General features: G+C 39.3%; 1 protein-coding gene across 1 annotated transcript; it reads left to right on the forward strand.

Moving 5' to 3' along the window:
- The first annotated feature begins 2,373 nt into the window (after window positions 1-2,373).
- On the forward strand, window positions 2,374-19,329 carry LOC117485732 (activin receptor type-1C). Its single transcript, XM_034134400.1, has 9 exons — window positions 2,374-2,531; window positions 8,741-8,971; window positions 12,678-12,908; window positions 14,268-14,498; window positions 14,599-14,766; window positions 15,367-15,523; window positions 16,108-16,232; window positions 16,386-16,516; window positions 18,290-19,329. The coding sequence occupies exons 1-9, from the start codon at window positions 2,462-2,464 to the stop codon at window positions 18,413-18,415; spliced, it is 1,470 nt and encodes a 489-aa protein (XP_033990291.1). The 5' UTR covers window positions 2,374-2,461; the 3' UTR covers window positions 18,416-19,329.
- The last annotated feature ends 309 nt before the right edge of the window (window positions 19,330-19,638 follow it).

Here is a 19,638-nt window from a genome sequence, read left to right on the forward strand (position 1 = left end):
CTCATTTGTCTTGTTGCTCTATCCAGTGGATGTATTTATTTGATGATTGTCCACTTTGGTCAAGCCTGAAATATCATTTTATGGTTTTAAGTGAAGTGTCTAACCAATTGCCGTTGACCATATAACCCTAACCCTGTAATATATCAGCTGTTTCTACTAGGTAACTTGTTTATTTTTGAGGATCTTTAATATCATTAATGTAGTTTTAAGTACTCTCAACCGGTTTCAAATCAAGCCCCATCCACCCCCTTCTAACTATTCAGTCATGTACCTTTCCAAAGAATCAGAATCGGATTTATTACCAAGTAGGTTTACACATATGAGGAATTTGCTTTGGTATACGTATACGTATACAAAGACGAAATAAAATACAATTGTACTGTTATAACAGCTATTTAAAAACACTATTTTGAGATTATTATAACAAGTTAACAATATTTACACAAAATATAATGTGAGCAAAAAGGTTCAGTCAAATATAATAAGATATGACAAATACTTAAATAGTGTATTTAAAGTGGAGAGCTGTGCTGATCTAAAAGAGGTAGGTTGGAGAAGAAATGTGCAACATGCAGGATTTACAAAGGAAGCTAAAACTCACATTTATATTCCAGCCTTTATTTTTGACACTACTGGTTAAAGGTTTACACGGAATTAATTCACGAATGTGCATTTATGTATACCTTATTGCTGCATAAAGCTTGACATCTTCACTGATAATTCAATGAATCAAGAAAATGTCAAAAGCAAAGGTGTTTTCCTTGCCAGCTGTAGACTGAAACGGCTTGCGCAGCAGGTATCTTGGCAGATGTCAAACAGAAACTGGGCCCCTAATGTTTCTCAGACTGATTAATATGCAAGAGGGGAGTTATGAGCCAGATGACACAAACACTAACAGTAGAGGTCTGACAGTGCTGAGACTGCTTGCTTTTATCAACAGCGTTCAGGCTTTCTATGTATTGTGTCTCTATATTCAGTGTCATTTGATCCATCCTGCTCTCACAGAACACAAAGGTTAGACTCCAGTTTCTAAATCCCATCGTGTTTTACCCATTTTTCCAATGGATTTGTAAACATGCTGTGAACTTCTATGTACTAACAACTAAGACAAGGAAAGATATGATCTGTTTATGAATCATTGCAAATTCTTTTTGTATGGCTAACTTGAAAACAAAAAAAAATCCATCTGGATTATTCATACACATTTCACAGTATTATTGTCCCAGGACAGAAACAAAGTTCCTGAAATCACTAATTGTAGATATAGATGTGTTAGTTGATAGTGAAGTAGAATATGTAATGTATCACTATGTACTACACATAGACTGCAGACTTTGCTGTAATTAAATGGAAACAGTACATGTTGTGCTCATGTGACAGAGTTTTCTCCCTGGTGACACTGGCACCTGTTGTTGCTATGGAGCCCGAGCAGCAGAAACACAGCTTGGTCCCATATGGCCTGCAGTAAATAACGTATTACATGCAGGTGAGTTGAGCTATAACTTCTGCATTGAGCTTAATGTAAAGCAGACTTCCTGTGTTTACTCTCTGCTTGGTTGGATGGGATGTTAGCAGTGCTGTTGGGTTGTTCTGTTTTGCTGACCTGAGTTCTGCTCTCCTCCAGTGAGAGGAATTGTAAAGGCAACAGGGGAGCAGGAGATGGCTGGATACCAACCAGGCGAAGTTGGAAACTGCCAATCAAACAAACTTTAAAATGAGTTCATACCTCCAAAGTGCAGTAATATTTGGTTCCACATTATTGCCTGATCTTGCAGCCCTGTTCTACAGATGATTTATGTGTGAAAAACAAGATTCAAGACGTCGTTTTATTTTTTAATGTGCTCATAAGATATTTATTCCTTCATATAGAGGTGTTTATCAAACGAGAACAAACTTACTGACGGACAACTCCAAGCAGGTATTATTCCAGCACAGGAATACCGAAATATCCCTGGTTAAATTACAAAATGGTCTTCTATAATCTGCTATGTGCACTCTATTAATGGGAATTTAGAGGAGATAGGGACCGGTAATTGTTGTACAATAAATGGAACAGCAGCATCTTACCTTGACCAAGTGCCCACAAACTGGTAAAAAAGGTCATTTGAAAATATTGATGTAGTATGTTGGCATACACATTACCTTTGCTGTTTGTTCCTACTGTCGTTGTAACACTCTGGATTAAATAATATCCTCTGTTAAAAGGATGTGCAACACACTTCTCCCTGGCTCTCGTTCACATGTCTTTATCAGAGGTCTGCAGCACTAATCCTCTTAAATTCCCGTCAACAGAGGCGGAGCAAACCTCTCTCTGCGAACACACTTCCCTCTCCGCATTTACTGAGGAGCATCTTTGAGAGATGCATGGACCACGGACATTACCGCAATGAGAGATGGTGTGTGTTGTTGTAGACTAGCTGTGTGACGGAGGGTCTGACTCGGAGCAGATGCGGCTCTTGCCATGGTTCGTCCCGGGAAGCAGAGCGTTGAAGCGGCGTTGATCTTCCTGTCTGTCGCCCAGCTCACCGCAGGTACAGTACCTGCATTGCACCGCATTTATCTATCAAGGTGTTATGTGACTTAGTAAAAATCTTACCTCATAAATGGCTGGTTTATTGGGATTAATAGTTAACTATTGTTGACTTTTGAAATCCCTCATATTGTTTCAGGGAGATTAAATCGTCCATGTCCCCAAACATGTTCCCAAACAACATGAATTACGTTTATTTAACTTTGAAGGAGACTTTTTCTTTACCAATAAACTCAACTTTACACCTTTATAAATGTTCTCTTCTTTCTTCTAATCTTTTATCCGCATTAGGCTTAAATTATATTGCTTTTAAAGCTCTGAAGGCAAAGACTATTTCTTCTTAAATAATAACGTCCCTCCAGGTAAGGCCTGAATATTGTTCCGTTTATGTCGCATGTGGTATTGACCACGTGTTTGCCCAAAGTAGCGTACATTTAAACATAGAGTGCTTTGTCAAAAACTGTTTGGCAGTTCTGGGATTTATCCCAAACTTTCAGAAAGTAGAGTGTTACCATTTCCCAGTGAGTACCCATGCTGTAAAATTAAGCTCAAATCATGGTGTCACTTATTGGGTAAAAAAAAGAGTTTAAGATATTAAATGTTATGGTTTTATATAGCGGGATATTTTTGTTTTTTTTACTTGAACATAGTGTGTTTGGCTAGCTTCTCCAATGTATGAAGCTTTTTGTTTTCATTTTTAATAGAAAACTAAATATCTTTGGGTCTCAAAGTCCTGGTCATACAAAAAATAAACCATTTGAAATCAGCATCTTGGGATTTAGGGGTTGTGATTTGCACATGTCATAATTATTTTACAATTTAAAGCTAGATTATTCATCAGTTATGAAATTCTTATTTGTTGCAACCTTAATTGATACTGCAAGTGTCGGTCTGAAGGCTGGTTGGCTGTATTATAAAATGCATTGCAAATAAATTGCACTGCTTGTTGTCAACACAAAGCCTCCTCCTCCTCACTGATGAATTATACCTGTGATTTATGTACTGCTGTCTGTGTCTGTCCTGCTCTGATAAATAGGTGTGACTGAAAGTTGTTCTGTTTGATAAGGTTAACGGTTGCAGTGTGCTGAAACCTTCCTTTGTTTTTGGCTACAAATGGTGCAGACTTTAAATAAGACATTATGACCAACTTATAAGAAGTGAATAGATAAGTGATAGAAGTTAGAACCCCACTTATTGAACACTTTCTTTCGTAAAATAAATTAAACGCAAACATTCAGCTGATCAGCAATGTGTTTTCTTTAAGGTGCCCTCATTTTGGGTTGTATACTACATTAAAATGAAGAATATGCTTGTGAGTTTTTTAAATGTTTAAATAGTCAGTCAATAGTCAGTATGTTGTTTTTGCTGATATATTTTGAGAGATTAACATTGTTCTTTATTTCCTGTTTCCCTAACTGAACACTTTAGCTGTTTATGACACCCATTCTAAAGAATAATTCATTTGTATAAAGTATAACTATAAACAATGGAGAAAAATGTAATAACCTCCCTGCCACCTCACATGCCATTGACAATTGTGTTACCTTTCTTTAAGAAAGTGTTTAAAAAGACCAACCTTGTTTTTGTAAATAATCAATGTGCTTCAAAAAGTTGTTGCCAAGCACAGGGCCGTATCCAGGATTTCCTCGAGATTTTGGGGGTCACAAATTGGATACTATATTGATTTCAAACCATGTCAGTGGGCTGCAGCATAAATTATTTTTGAAAGTGTAATGCATAAGAATCAGTTGATTGTTACATATTAATGATCTGGACATGCAGAAGAGGCTAAAATGATCACTAAACATTGTCAACATTCATTTTCCATGTCTCTCTCCTTCCCATAACCTGCACCCTCTCTTCCATCTTCTTAAGTCTCTCTGTCTTCTTCCTGTTCATTACTCTCTCTCTCCTCTACTCTTTCTCTTTGTTCAATCTCTCCCTCGTTGTTCACTTTTTGCTCCTCCTCACTTGTCGCTCCTGCCAGTGAATTAAAAGCAATTTAGTTCATTTCACTTGTTGGTTTGCATTTTTTTAAATCTGTTTTTGTTTGATTCTCAAAAGAGAACAAAGATGTAAGCAAATTGTGTTTTATACAATCGTATATTATTATGACATCATAACTGCAATAGATGTATGTTGTTTTAAAATTATGCCTATTGTCTATATTGTAAACGAAGACTATTGTTATAGATAGATAGATGGATAGATGGGGTTATTAAGCCTACATTCTTTTGTGTGACTGTACCTGCAGTTCCTCCCTGACTTCCTTCACTTTCTCTCTCTCTCTTTCTCTGCCTGTCCTGTCTCTTCCTTACCAAAGCTGAGCTTCGACTGACGTAGTCTTTTCATTATATCTGAGTCAGTGTAAAAAGAAAACAATACAATGTTATATCTTCAATATTTTCTCAAATTGAAATGAAAGAAAAGCATTACAACGTTTGTTATAAGGTAATCCTTCTGACATTGGATGAATGTAATTCACTTTAGCTCTCTAGCTATTTTATTCACGCAATTTAAACCAAAGTATAGCCTATGGCTGCAATATAAGTTAGTGTGCATGTTGTCGGACGTCCACTGACTAACGTAGAGCGTTCACACAGGATCTGCTGGTCATATGATGTCCTGATGAACAGAAACACAAGCAGCCCGCTGGACTCAGATCTCTAGATACCTCATCACTCCTCTGCTGCTCCGGTGGTTTGTTGATACATGTCGTCTTCTTCTGTTTGCTTTAATCGAGGCTACGTAGTTATGCAGCGCCCCCATCGTCAGTAAATGGAAGTACTACAAAGAACCCCGTTTAGTGCAGTTATTTCACAAGTTTTGTTATATACACAGCTCGGAAAAAATTACCTCAATGGTGGATACGGCCCTGGCCAAGCTACTCCCAAATATGCTGTTAAAGCATAATGGAACTAAAATGCCGATCTCTTTTATTGCTCGAAGTCTGTCTGACTGCTACGGAGCCCCCTAGGGGACATGGAGATGAAAAAAATTGGTATAAAAAAAAAAATTCCATTTTTTTTTTTGCGACATCTCGCAAAACTTTTCATTTAGCTCAATGTATTTCCGGGTCAGTTCGGCATAAGTGAAAAGACACCTCAAGAGAACACTCAGAGCGAGGACGTCGCAAAGCATACTCTGAGCTGAGTTATTGACAGATTCGAATTTCGCGGATCAATAACTCATGAACATAACGTTGTAAAAATACAAACAACATGACTTTACAATAGTTCAGCTCAGAGTATGCTTTGCGACGTGCATGTCCCCTCGCTCTGAGTGTTCTCTTGAGGTGTCTTTCACTTATGTGAAACCCGTGCCTGTTACCAAGCACTGATGTTATATCTTTATATTTTAGGCCAAGCTCAAAGTAAAAATCGATGAACCGCTCCATTGTTGTGGTTTCTGTGTTGCCGAACTGACCCGGAAATACATTGAGCTAAATGAAAGGTTTTGCCAGATCTCAGATCTCGCAAAGGGGTTTTGCCAGATCTCGCAAAATCTCTCCGTAGACTGCTGTGTAGGGGCTTAGAAAACTTTCTTAAAAACAAGGTTGTATGTTATTGATTTCTCTGAATGTCGGTACACAAAAAGACCAAAATTAAATCGAGGGCTTTAAAGGTCCCATGTCATGCTTTTCCGGTTATTACCCGTCCCCTTGTGTGTTATGTAGCTTTTTCTGCATGTAAACGGTCTGCAAAGTCACAAACTCTCAAAGTACACCCTGTAGCGAGTAAAACTCTAACACAGTTCGGTTCTGACCTGTCTATGCTGCCCCAGAACGCCTCGTTGGAGATTTTTCTTTTTTCCATTTTTTTCTTCCTGAGTATGGTGACGTAACCATGCCCAGGTCCAAATGGACCAATCCGTGGAGCTCCTCACACACACACACTCACTCAGCCTTATCATATCTCAGCCACGGCTCCACGGATTTCTCAGCCTGAGACAGCGAGACACCGCGAAACTCAGCCTGAACTCAGCCTGAGCGTGGGGTCACACACACACACTCACATTCTCATCTGTTTGTCATTACTGGTGTCATTTTCTGGTTGCTAACGCCATTGTAACACATAATCACTGATGTTCCGATGTAACGGTGGTGTTCATCAGAACAGAGTGGGCGAGCTGACCAATCAGCACACTGGGCTCACAGGGAGGGGGGGGCAGGAGCTCCAACAAGCCGTTTAGGACAGAGAGTGAATACACATACAGAGATGCTGTATGAGAAACCAATGTGATTTTGGAACATTGAACAATGTAAATCTATTCTAGTAGACCTCAACAATGGAATTATGATCAGTAGAAATGGCCATGTCATGGGACCTTTAAATAGTCCCAAAATGCACTACGCATTATTTTATGAGTAACATACACTGCCCAGCTGTTCTCAGAAAAACTCTGAGCAAATTAAAATACTGAAACTACACATTTGTGAGTCATTAAAAAAACAAACATATCTAAGGAAACATTACTTGGGACTGATTCCAACACAATCAAGGTCATATTTATTGTTTTGCTCTCTAAAGTACTCAGTTTAAATTGGAACAAGATGCAGGTTGCTGGGTTTTTATTTTTTTCCGAACCATAAACATTTAAATTCACACTCACTTGCAATAAAAAAAGAAAAGGAGTCTCTTGTGTTCACAGCATGAACTTTGTCCATCATCTCAAGATTCTTCCTGTTGTGAAATGTATCTGTCAAGATCTGGGAAATATTTATTAATGTTTTCTTGTTCCTTCTTGGAAAGAGTATTGCAATACACGTGCAGTATACATGCTTAGATTGCCACCCTTCCAGGCCTTTAGGGGTAAAAAGTTCAACAAGCTGACAGTTTGATGATAAATCTGATTATATATTTTGAACACTGGTTGTCTGAAGGGTTTATAATTACTATGGGTTAAGCTAAAATATTAAATTCAGGTTAAAGTTTAAGACGTTGTGGGTTTTTAGTTGCCTCCTTGAAAAGCTTCAAAGGCACTGATCATCACAAGTTAGGATGTTTTTTCGAAGCACTTCATTTAGTATTGTTGTGCCTCTATTGTGTGACATTCAGTGGCACATCAATTTAAATGCAGTAATCTCAGAACATGGAGTTTTGGGATGAGTAAGAAAATCCAGGAGTCCCTCTCAACAGGTGTCAAGTATGAACTTTATCAGACTTCCTACAGTGTCATGTTAGCCAGGTGTTCTTTAAAACATCTGTGTTTTTATAAGTTAAACCATTTTTTACAGATGAAAATCAACTAGCTATCTGTTTACTTTTGTTACAACTAGATTGAGATAGGATTAAACCCTCTAACCTCACAAAACACTACATGAAGCACCTAACAATGTACACTCGCTGGCCTCTTTATCAGGTACACCTCTACAATCTTTGCAAATCCTTTTACAAAACAAATCAATTTTCTTTTATTGGTTATTAGTTAACACTGTCGCAGGCCGTATGGGGTATTGTTGTTGTTTGGGTTGTTGTTAATGTCAACAATTCTTAATCTTTAAACTTTGTAAAAAGTACAATTAATGGCAGTGCTGTTGTATTGGATTGCATTAGATTTTGTCTTATGAGGCCGGTGAGTTTTGATACGTTTATTAAATTAAAAGGTTTTTGTTTACTTAGCAAACTAAAAAGCCTGATACTACGAAGGGGTTACAATAATTAATCTAATCCAACATTAATAAATACAAAATACAGCCTTTTTGTAACCTTTCTGATGAATATGTTTTATAACTTCAAATGGGTTATAAAAACCCATTTGAAGTTATGTCTCCACAAGTCAACACTGTGGAGACATTTTGTTTTTTAACTCTTTAATGTAGTGCAGCTAAAATAATTAATTTAATAATATATGTTAATCCTACTGTTTATTTCCAGGTTTTCCAGTGAGCAGGCAGTGCACATTTTCGTAACAATCACTTAACGTCTTATAAAACAAAGTATGTATGACAGTAGCTCTATAAGAACACAAGATTAGTTGGGTGTTAAACTAAGATGCATTACGCTGGTCCCTGCACCTCCAGCCATTTAAGAGGAGGAACCTTCTTACATAACATGATCATCATGCTTCTAATGAGCTAGTACCACTAGCATTGGCAGTATGTGAATTGAGCTGCTAATCTGGTGTCCTCTCCCCCCTGCCCCCTTACAATTCGATTAATTAATGGAGAACATTGTTATCTAACCAGCTTGAGTGTGTTATATGTTTCAGGTCTGAGGTGTGTGTGCCACCTTTGCACCAACCACACCTGTGAGACGGCCGCAGACGGCGCCTGCTGGAACTCTGTGATGCTGATCGAGGGGAAGGAGGAGTCGGTGAAGTCGTGCCTGTCTCCCTCGGAGATGAAGGGTCAGGTCTTCTGCTACAGCTCTCGAAATGTCTCCAAAAGGAACTGCTGCTTCACTGACTTCTGCAACAATGAGACTCTGCACCTGCAGCCAGGTACGGCCACCATGATGGTTCTGAAATGATGCAATCTTTGGTTGTCTTTAATGGATGAAGCCTATTTTAAAGGTCACCTAGTATGCTAAATCCACTTTTTCATGTTTTTCTTTTACATAAACATGTCTCTCTCTGTTTAAAGAGATTCTGAAAGTTTCAGGAAAAAAGATTCGCTCACTTTTTGTCCTGATCCATTTATATAAAAACCTGTCTGAAAATGAGCTGATCAGATTTTGGCCACTTTATGATGTCATAACGATTTGTTAGAGCACCATTGTGTTTTTTTTTTAACCAAATATCTCGCAGAGGGGCGTTGGGAGTGGCTCCTTATTTTCATCTAAAGTAACGGATACAGAATCAGCACTTTTGAAACAGGTCTGAGACAGAGGGGATTATGGGATGCTACAATGGGTGATCTGTTTGGTATTTGGAGCCAAACATTTCAGAGACATGTTTTGTATATCTGAGACCTATAATATATTCATGAAAAACAGTATAATAGGGGACCTTTAAAACCATAAAGATTTTACCTGAAGTTGGAAAGAAAAAGAGACAGAAATAATAAATAATTCCCTCAGACAGTGACTCGGACGACGTCATATTTCTCGATTGTTTTTTCGACAACAGCAGCACAACTGCCCCTCCCCCCCCCTTCCCAATCTGTGTTGGATTTCCCAGTTATTCCAGCCCTGGCTAGATGATGTGGATGCTGATCCGACTAGATCCTGTGACATAACAAAATCCTGCGGGGTTAAAGGGACAGTGGTTAGGAATTCTCCCCCTCCCATCACTGATTTATAAATAAATGCTGCGTAAGCACATGTGGTCGTGCTGCCTCATGGGCCATCTGTCCAGAAGTTGTCCTTCAAAGCAGAGGGGGAGTATTTACACCTGTGAGTAGACAATTTAGCAGAGTGCACTGTGAGGTTGGAGTTACACTTAACATTGGGAACATTGTGGGTTTGTTGTGCTACACTGCTGCAATACATACATGTGTTTATCCGGTTCGAGCCCATGGCGATTGAAATGCTGTGTTTAAGCCCACTAGCTTAAAAACACACACATTTGAGATAAAGATGTCACTGCAGTAGTTGGAAAGGGATTGAAAGAGCAGCTAAGATACCTAATCAAATCTGAAAAGTTTGATGTAAAGGATTGATTGTCTTTTTTAAGTTACAAGCAAGTTACTTGAACAATTATATAAATTATCATAAAATAGTGAAAGTGAAGTCTTCAAATGTTGTGTTTTCTTTAACTAACAATCTCAAGGGCATAGATATTCATTTCTGTAACATGATACAGGATGACAGTAAACAGGACATGTTATGGATATTGCGCGATACATTATTAAGCATGACCAATTATTTATCTGATCAACTAGTCAATTAATCGTCCTGCTGTTCCAGCTCTTGTGTTAAAAATCTATTCAGGTTGGGCACCCACAGTAATCGTACAAAAGGTTAACAATGTGGTCTAGTGAGAGGGCTTTATTTGAAACAACAGACACAAAATGAATAACAAACACAAAATGGAAAGAAAAGAAGAGTTTCATCCCCCACTTATTTTAATTCACCTTAATTAATTAGAGTCAGATGGCTGCGTAAATCAAATGTAGAGGTGATACAGGAGGTTTGAAGTGTAACGTACTGCAGACTCCAGCTGTGATGGTGTGGACTGTGAATGACAATCAATCTGTTCCTTTGCTAAATATCAGACTGTGATTTCATCCAGTGTGCTATTTATTTTATAAACACAAAGAGGTGATATCTGTTTGTGTCTGTGACTTCTGCACTTGCAGTTAAAGATTAAGTTATGTAGTTTGTGTTTTTCATAGCTCTAATTTCGCCTTAATTGTATTGTATTGTACCTTTGATTGTTATTCCTCAACCTCACGTTTGTGTAAATGGTGCGTTAAAGCAACCGTTTTAAAGAAGAAATGACTGCTGAGATGCCTTTCTTGTCACATTAAGAGTCAATTATGCAGTAGCAGTATTTTGCAACTGGGCCAGAGGAGAGTAGAGTCTTGTTTTTAAGGTCATGCGTAATGTCAAGTCATGATGGGCTCCAGTTGGACACAAGGACAGGATCTGTATTTAGGTAAAAGGCTAAAGAGGTCTTATGAAACTGTGGTTTAGTTCAGGACGTGTTGCTTTGCACATCTGCAGATGTTGCATGTTTGAGTCCCTCATGGTGAGGACATTGTATTCCTTCTGGATAGGAGAAGATAAAAAGGGCTGAAGAAACATAAATTAGGGCTGCATTAATGATTTTGAAACTGTTTGTTGGAAGTGTTATACGTTCCTGAAATTATTCCTGAGGTTAATATGAAAGCTATAGCAATCAAAGTTGGCCATTTCAAAGTTTGGTTATGCTACAATGCTCTCACAGTGTTCACTCTTTGAATCTCATATTATTGTAGCGCTCACCACCTCTGCTATTTTGTTTGTGTCCACGTCTCACCTGTCCACCCACACACAGAATGAAGGTCAGAGATAAAAAAACAAACACCAGGTTACATTATTTTTCCAAACCCACTACTTATTCACATGCGGTTGTTGATCAGTCACTTATCTCTTTATTACATTTAAGTAATGACATTTATGTGCAATAATTAATTTTTCTGATGCTTTGGCAGACTAAACTTTGCATCTGCCAAATGTACCATTTCCATCCCTCTAAATCAGGGGTGTCAAACTCAAGGCCCGGGGGCCAAATCCGGCCCGCGACTTCATTTTCTGTGGCCCCACAAGAGCTTGCAAAGAATATAATATGTTTATTATACGGTTACATGCTACTTTACAGAAGCACGTTGCCCATAAACAACATGTCCCACAATGCATCTCAAATTTGACTTTTTCTCAGAATTTGACTTTTTTTGTCCAAATATGCCTTTTTTCTTAGAATTAGCCTTTAAATAGATTTTTTTTTCAAAATGTCACAATCAATGTTTTTCCAGAATGTGGCTTTTCTTTTAAAATCATATTGTGACATTCTTACTGAAGAGACTTGCAATTATTTGCCCTAGACTTCTGCTTTCAGACGTAGTTAATTATGAAGTTATATTAATTAATGATATAGTCTTAAAGTTACAACCGGCCCTTTGAGTGCAACCATAATGCTGATGTGGCCCGTGATGAAATTGAGTTTGACACCCCTGCTCTAAATGATACAATGTTGGACAGCTTTATTTTGCTGTGCTTGTGTTAAGGTCAGAAGAGCTTTTCTTTGTAATACAGTACATCAGCGCATTTTGGCAGTAGTTTTGCACCACTGATAAATGATTGCCCACTAAGATTAAGAAGATTAATTCACTCTCTCTGTTATAAATATTATTCACCACCAGAGGGTGCAAGTTCACTCACCTTCAACTGATTCTTTGCCTATAGAGATAGATTATAGGGAACATTGATTGATATGCTAACAATGTTGGCTACATCATGGTTGTGTGTGTGTGTGTGTGTGTGTGTGTGTGTGTGTGTGTGTGTGTGTGTGTGGTGTGTGTGTGTGTGTGTGTGTGTGTGTGTGTGTGTGTGTGTGTGTGTGTGATGGTGTGTGTGTGTGTGTGTGGTGTGTGTGTGTGTGTGTGTGTGGTGTGTGTGTGTGTGTGTGTGTGTGTGTGTGTGTGTGTGTGTGTGTGTGTGTGTGTGTGTGTGTGTGTGTGTGTGTGTGTGTGTGTGTGTGTGTGTGTGTGTGTGTGTGTGTTCAGAGAGGCCTTTGGAGGGGCCGGGCTGGAGCCGGCTACAGCTGGCTGCGGTGATCCTGGTGCCCTCCTGCCTGATGTCTGTGGGGGTCCTGCTGGGTGTGGTGGTGGTCCAGGGCCACTGCTGGGCCCACAAGCAGGACCTGGAGGAACCTCTGGATGACCAGATGTTGATGTCATCAGACAAATGTCTCAAAGACCTCATCTGCGACATGAGCACATCGGGCTCTGGATCAGGTAAGAGAGATGGCGCTTATCTGATAATGACCCATACTGGGTAATCTTGACAGACTTGGATAACTGTAAAGCAAATACAATTGAATAGTTACATAATTGTATTCGTATAGTTACAGGATTTTAACAAACACAAAAATATATCACATTTCCCCCGCGCTGTCATCACTGCACTGGTTACCGGTGTCTTTCAGAATGATTTTAAAGTGCTTTCAATGATTTACAAGGCTTTACATAACATGGCCCCTACATACATCACAGACTGGCTTTCATTGTATGACCCTACAAGGACACTCAGATCCTCTCATACTGAAAGTACTACACAAGACATCTGCAGAGGCTGCTTTCTGTTTTTACGGCCCCAAACTGGGGAAGAGCCTTCCATTGGATCTAAGAACAGCACTCTCCATTGGATTATTTGTATCTGTAAAGCACTTTGGGCAGCATCTTGCATGAAAGGTGCTATATAAATAAACAAGCTTATAATACCACAAAAATGACCCCAAATGAAAAGCCAAATTAAACAGATAGGTCTTTAATTTAGTTTGCTGTTCTAAGATCCAATGGGAGGCAGTTCCACAGTTTGGGTCCATAAAAACAGAAAGCCGCCTCCACAGTTAAATACTCTAGGTACTTCTAAAAGACAGACATTGGAGGATCTGAGTGTCCTTGTACGGTTATACAAGAGAGGCAGTCACTAATGTATGTAGGGGCCAGGTTATGTAAAGCCTTGTAAAGCCTTGAAAGCACTAAAAGTAAAATTTATTCTGAAAGACACCGGTAACCAGTGCAGTGATGCCAGCACAGGGGAAATGTGGTCCTGCAGCATTCTGAATGAATTGCAATTTCTTTAAAGATGTTTTAGGGAGACAAGTAAAAAGAGAATTGCAGTAGTCCAAGCGATTAGTAATAAAAGCTCGTAAAACCATTTCAACAGCATTCCAAGTTAAAAATGGTGTGATCCTGGCAACGTTTTTGCAACCTTGTTAAAATTGCTTAAAACATTTATATCACAGTCTAAAATGACCCCCATATTGGTAACTTGTGTTTTAATATATCTGGCATGCTGGGAAATGGAAATATACAATTGTGTGTCATTGACAGAGCTAAATCCCAGATCAAATGCATGCTAAAGGGTCTTTGAGCATGTTTTCTAAGTGATTGTTTAATGTTAAATGTTTGTTTTTCATGTATTGTGTCTTTTATTTGTCTATGTTGATGTTACATAGTGATGCAAGTCAAATTTCAGACTTGATCTGACCATTAAAGTATTATCGTATCATATCATATTGTATCGTATTGTATCATATCGCATCATATTGTGTGTTAATATCAGTTAATTGTGTTGCTGGTGTTTCTTAGGCCTGCCCCTGCTGGTCCAACGGACTATAGCTCGGACCATTGTCCTGCAGGAGACCATTGGGAAGGGTCGATTTGGGGAGGTGTGGCGGGGAAAGTGGCGAGGAGAGGATGTGGCGGTGAAGATTTTCTCCTCTAGAGACGAGAGGTCCTGGTTTCGTGAAGCAGAGATTTATCAGACCATCATGCTCAGGCATGAGAACATCTTAGGCTTCATTGCTGCGGACAACAAAGGTAAGAAATGACGGACAATTACCAATTTCAATGAAGTTCAGATTACAGTTATGAGATAAACCTGCCAATGTGTGACTGTATTATCTGCTGTGTGCTGCAGATAACGGCTCGTGGACTCAGCTCTGGTTGGTGTCAGAGTACCATGAGCATGGCTCCCTGTATGACTACCTGAACAGGTACACGGTCTCTTTGGAAGGCATGACCGTCCTTGCTCTGTCCATAGCCAGTGGGCTGGCACATCTCCACATGGAAATCATCGGAACACAAGGTAAGGCTGTAAAAAGTGAATGAATGTGTTTATGAATGATAAAAACTGTTATAGCATTTATGTGTGCAATAAACCGACTATAGTAAAGAATTGTCTCACCCCAGATTCCAGCAGTGACAGTCAGCCTGTGAAACCTCAAAGCTGTTTACAATGTATAAATGAGGCTGTAATTTAGGCTTGCAGCTAAAGATTACTTTAAACTCTGTTTCGTTTAGTTTCTACAATGTCAAAAAATGTCTTTCACAGAATCAAACATTATGTCGAGAAAATAATCTCTCTGAGCAGATATAGAACATCTAACATATAACCCTGCTAATGTTTGCTACTTGGCTAGATAAATTAGATAAAATCATAGTGATTACTTTCCTTTCCTTTTGCTCAGTAAACCGATTGCAATTCAACTGTGTGGTTTTTTCACATAAATGTAATTCATGGCTGTGATGAATTGACTAGATTTCATTATACTGTATGTAAGAGTACTACAAAACACTTGTTCAATTGTTCTTTTTTACTTCATTTATCCTAATAGCATTACTGTATGCAACATGTTGAGTATGAGTATGAAGCAAAATACTTTATTTGTGGCCTTCTTGGTTATAGGGAAACCTGCGATTTCCCACAGAGACCTAAAGTCGAAAAATGTCCTTGTGAAGAAGAACGGCACCGCAGTCATCGCAGACTTGGGTTTGGCTGTGAAACACGACTCAAGCACCGACTCCATCGACATACCGTCCAACCACAGAGTGGGAACCAAGAGGTCTTATTTACTTCCCAACACACAGTTAACAGCAAATAGAAACAGGAAACGAAACTGAAATGACCTCAAACCTATTGATTTGATGTGCTAGAAGTTTAATTAGTTTGGTATTGAAAGAGTGTTTAAGATCCTTGTCTCAGTATGGCCTGATTATAGCCATTCCTACACAGTTCTCATGTATTGTTTATATATATATATATATATATATTTAAACGTTATTCTATATCTCTTCAGAGACTTAAAGACTTATATTTGGCCCTAACAAAAGCAAAGAAGTGACTCAGTGGTTTAAGTGCTGTCAGTGTTGTGCTTTGTCCCTTGAGCTTCCTGAAACATCCTCTTTAAATGTCTTTAGAGTCACAAATACAAAGCAACTTGTTTTTTGTTTGGCTTATTTGGCAGAATGTTTACGGAAAAACTACCGGCCACATTTTCATTAGACTTGTTTTAGACATGTAGCATGGACCAGGGAAAAAGCAGTGGCCTTGTACGATTTTTAATTGAGAGAATATGGGGAAACAAACTAACACTCCAGTCGGTTTAGGAAGTAAGTACTTAGGCCTTAATCATTTTGTCCTCTGCAGGTACATGGCCCCAGAAATCTTGGATGAGTCATTCCATATGAACAGCTTTGAGTCATTCAAGAGGGCGGATATCTACTCTCTGGGCCTGGTGTTCTGGGAACTAGCCCGGAGATGCTCTGTTAGAGGTACTTTAAATGGACCATGTTTACTTGCCCATCGCATGCTATTTAAGGGTGGTTATATCCTCATGTTTTTTAGTACGCTGTACATCAGTCCTGTCTTCACAAGGCAGATAAGGACAGGCGTGATAAATAAAACGTTTGTCCTTTTTTTCACAGGACTGCATGAAGATTTCCAGCTGCCTTATTATGACCTGGTGCCTTCTGATCCAGCCATCGAGGACATGAGGAAGGTGGTGTGTGATCAGAAACTCAGACCCAACGTTCCTAACCAGTGGCAGAGCTGCGAGGTGAGACAGGAAAATATAACTGATGTATCCTCATGTTATGTGTTTTTCACCAACTTTATGATGATGCTCACTTATCAGGTAGTGTTGGTCTAATGCAGGGGTCGGCAACCTTTTTGATATGAAGTGCCATTTAAAAAAAAAAAAATTATCAGCGTGCCAACGATCGAGAATTATCAACGGGGGGGGGGGGGGGATGTTGAGGAGCTTGACGCTCGTGATCTATCAACAGGAGGGCGGGGGGGCCTCGCTGCGGGGACGCAGTGTGTGGACCTGTCAGCGCAACTTACATGATACCGAATTTAACAACCACATTTAAATAATTGTTTTAAACGGCATAATAATAAGGACGATCGTCCGTTCTGTGATTCTCCAGAACACACATGTTATGATATTAGGGTCATGCAGAGTGAGATGAGATCGCTGTCCCTTTAAGAGAGAGAGAGAGGGGTTTGGCGTGTGCGTGTGAGTATGTTTCTGGAAGTGAAACGAGGCAGCAGAAAAACAGAGGTCTGTGATGTATTTTGTGAAACAGAAGAACAGCTAAATAAATGCAACGGCCTCTCAAGAAGAGCTCGCCTCTCTCCAGTCATTTAAGCTAAAGTGGGTTATTGAACCTGAAGCTCGTTGCTTCTGCCCTCCTCGACTACGGTCTGGGAGCCGACAGGAAAGTTCAACACACAGATGGCCAGTCCGCCCCTTTGTAGCATATTATTTCAATGAGAGATGAGCAGATCGCCACTGGGCTTTCAACTAAAGACACACACAGCCACGCAAAAACTGCGACATTTGTAAAGCTCCTTATGGGTACTGCAATTTGTGAAGTGCTTTCTTCCGTGGTGAAACGATCAGCACTGCACCACGGAGGAAAGCGGCAGAAAGTCACCTGGAGTTAAAGAGAGCGGGGCTGCGTTGCGTGCATGGCTTCCTTCTGCAGGTAACGGGGAGACGCGCTCTGGCGGCGGTCTCGTTCAGGATCCGAAAATACAATTTAAATATTTTGCACACTTATTCGACTTATTCCTAGTGTGCCACTGGCTACGGTGCCGCGTGCCAATGCTGGCACGCGTGCCAGGGGTTGCCGACCCCTGGTCTAATGGATAGTGAGGTGGGCTGAAGATCGGAAGGTCGTGAGTTCAAATCCCGCCTGGAACACCACCACTAGTGTGCCCTTGAGTAAGGCACTTAGCCCTCAGCTACTCCGGGGAGAATGTCCCTGTAATTGGTCATTGTAAGTTGCTTTGGATAAAAGCGTCAGCTAAATGTAATGTAATGTATCATGAGTGTATGTGTAAAAGCCAGAAACAAAACCACAACATGCCATATGCTATGGAAGAAAAATCTTGTTCATCGCAACACAGGCACTTTTGTTTTGCAGTAGACGTGTTCATTGCATTTATGAGCACATTTTTCTTTCTGAAACTTCACTTCAATGATCATTTTCACTAAGTGAGTAAAGGAAGAGTTGGAGCTCCCCTCACTGGAGACTGAAGGCACTGTCGTCAGCTCAGTTCAGTTCAGTTTGATAAAAGCTTTGAAAGACAAGAAATAATACATTTGTTTCACTTTTAAAATGATGAACACTGTATTTATCAGCGTAGTATGTCCTGAATTGATAAAAAAAAAAACAGTGAACTGAATACCAAAAGAAACGTCTGTTTTGACAGTGATTTTTTATAATTACCAAAGCTTTGGTATTTATGTTACACAAAGTAAGAAGCTGACACTACAGCTCTGACGCTTTCGCTTTTTATCTGTCTGCTTGTTACCCACCAGGCTCTGCGTGTGATGGGAAAACTGATGAGAGAGTGCTGGTACGCCAACCCTGCTGCTCGACTCACCGCTCTGCGGGTCAAGAAAACGGTTTCTCAGCTGTCTTTCATCAAGGACGTCAAAGATTAAGTAGATTTGTTGCCCTGCAGATCACCACTGGTGCTGGCACTGGTGCGACACGAAGGACAGAGTCACAGTAACTGGGAGAGGTTGTTCTCTCACGAACGGCCTGAAGCTGCCCTCTTCAGGAGACGACCACATTGTTCACCCTCAGAGAGCAACTTCAGGTCTGTTTTTGGTGCCAAAGTATTGTAGGGGTGTCCATGGCTGCTTTGCACATAGACAATCACTTACAGAATTAACCAAACAGCTGAAATGTCGCTAGAAAGAGCCATAAGAAATAAGAATATATATAATGAATAAACAGATTATTTTGCTACCTCAGACATGTAAGTGCCCAAATCTTAAAGTTGCACATTGTAGTATTTTTGTGCCATATCTTGTAACCAATGCAGTATTGCTGAGTAGCTTATGTGCCTACTGACAATCACACATGATACTGGAAGCTTATTGGCAGACTGTCCCTGATATTCTGAATTTTAAAGTGTTTGAAGTGCTTTAAAAAGTGATTGCAGTACTAATGTTCACTTTATTGATTGTGTTTAGTGGAAATGTTACTGTACAGGAATACAGCTGTGTATATCCAACTGGAAGATATCTGTTAGCTTAATATATTAAATGTGAATATATCCAAGTGTTTTTAAGTGTGAAATGTTACTATCCAACTATTGATTTGTATCCACATTGGATGGCAATGAGAGTTTATACGTTAGTCCAAATACTTTTGAATGGATGAAGTTAAGTAAAGACATTCCTGGTCCCCAGAGGATGAACCCTAATGCATTTGGTGATCCCCCAACTTATAGTATAACTGGGGCTGATCAAAACAAAAACAAAAGTAAAGCCTGACAAACTAAGACTTGGCTTATCCTAATATAATCAGAGTAACCCCTTAAATTTGGTTGTTTTGGTTGACTGTTACTCTGGCGCCACCTTGTAAATATTTGCACTGACTTATTGTAGAAATCAACTTTAAGTGATAAAGCTGTCTCTCTTAGATTAGATTAGATTAGATATATATATATATATATATATATATATATATATATATATATATATATATATATATATATATATATATATGATTTAACACCCTAAAGGGAAGTGCATAAGCTCCTGCTTCATATATTTTGCACATTTTGTTGTAAAGAGTTGTTGAAAAACTAAATAATTTGCATCATGGTTAAAAGTTATTTGCTTTATATTTCTTAAATATATTAATTTACACTGGA

The sequence above is a fragment of the Trematomus bernacchii genome, unplaced genomic scaffold (genome assembly GCF_902827165.1).
Source record: "Trematomus bernacchii unplaced genomic scaffold, fTreBer1.1, whole genome shotgun sequence".
Taxonomy (NCBI): Eukaryota; Metazoa; Chordata; class Actinopteri; order Perciformes; family Nototheniidae; genus Trematomus; species Trematomus bernacchii.

Bases quoted from the DNA above. Each gene is read 5' to 3' on its own strand.
- LOC117485732 (XM_034134400.1), top strand. From the start codon at position 2,462: ATGGTTCGTCCCGGGAAGCAGAGCGTTGAAGCGGCGTTGATCTTCCTG. The intron at 12,909-14,267 runs GTAAGAGAGATG...GGTGTTTCTTAG, and splicing joins CACATCGGGCTCTGGATCAG to GCCTGCCCCTGCTGGTCCAA. The intron at 14,767-15,366 runs GTAAGGCTGTAA...TCTTGGTTATAG, and splicing joins GGAAATCATCGGAACACAAG to GGAAACCTGCGATTTCCCAC.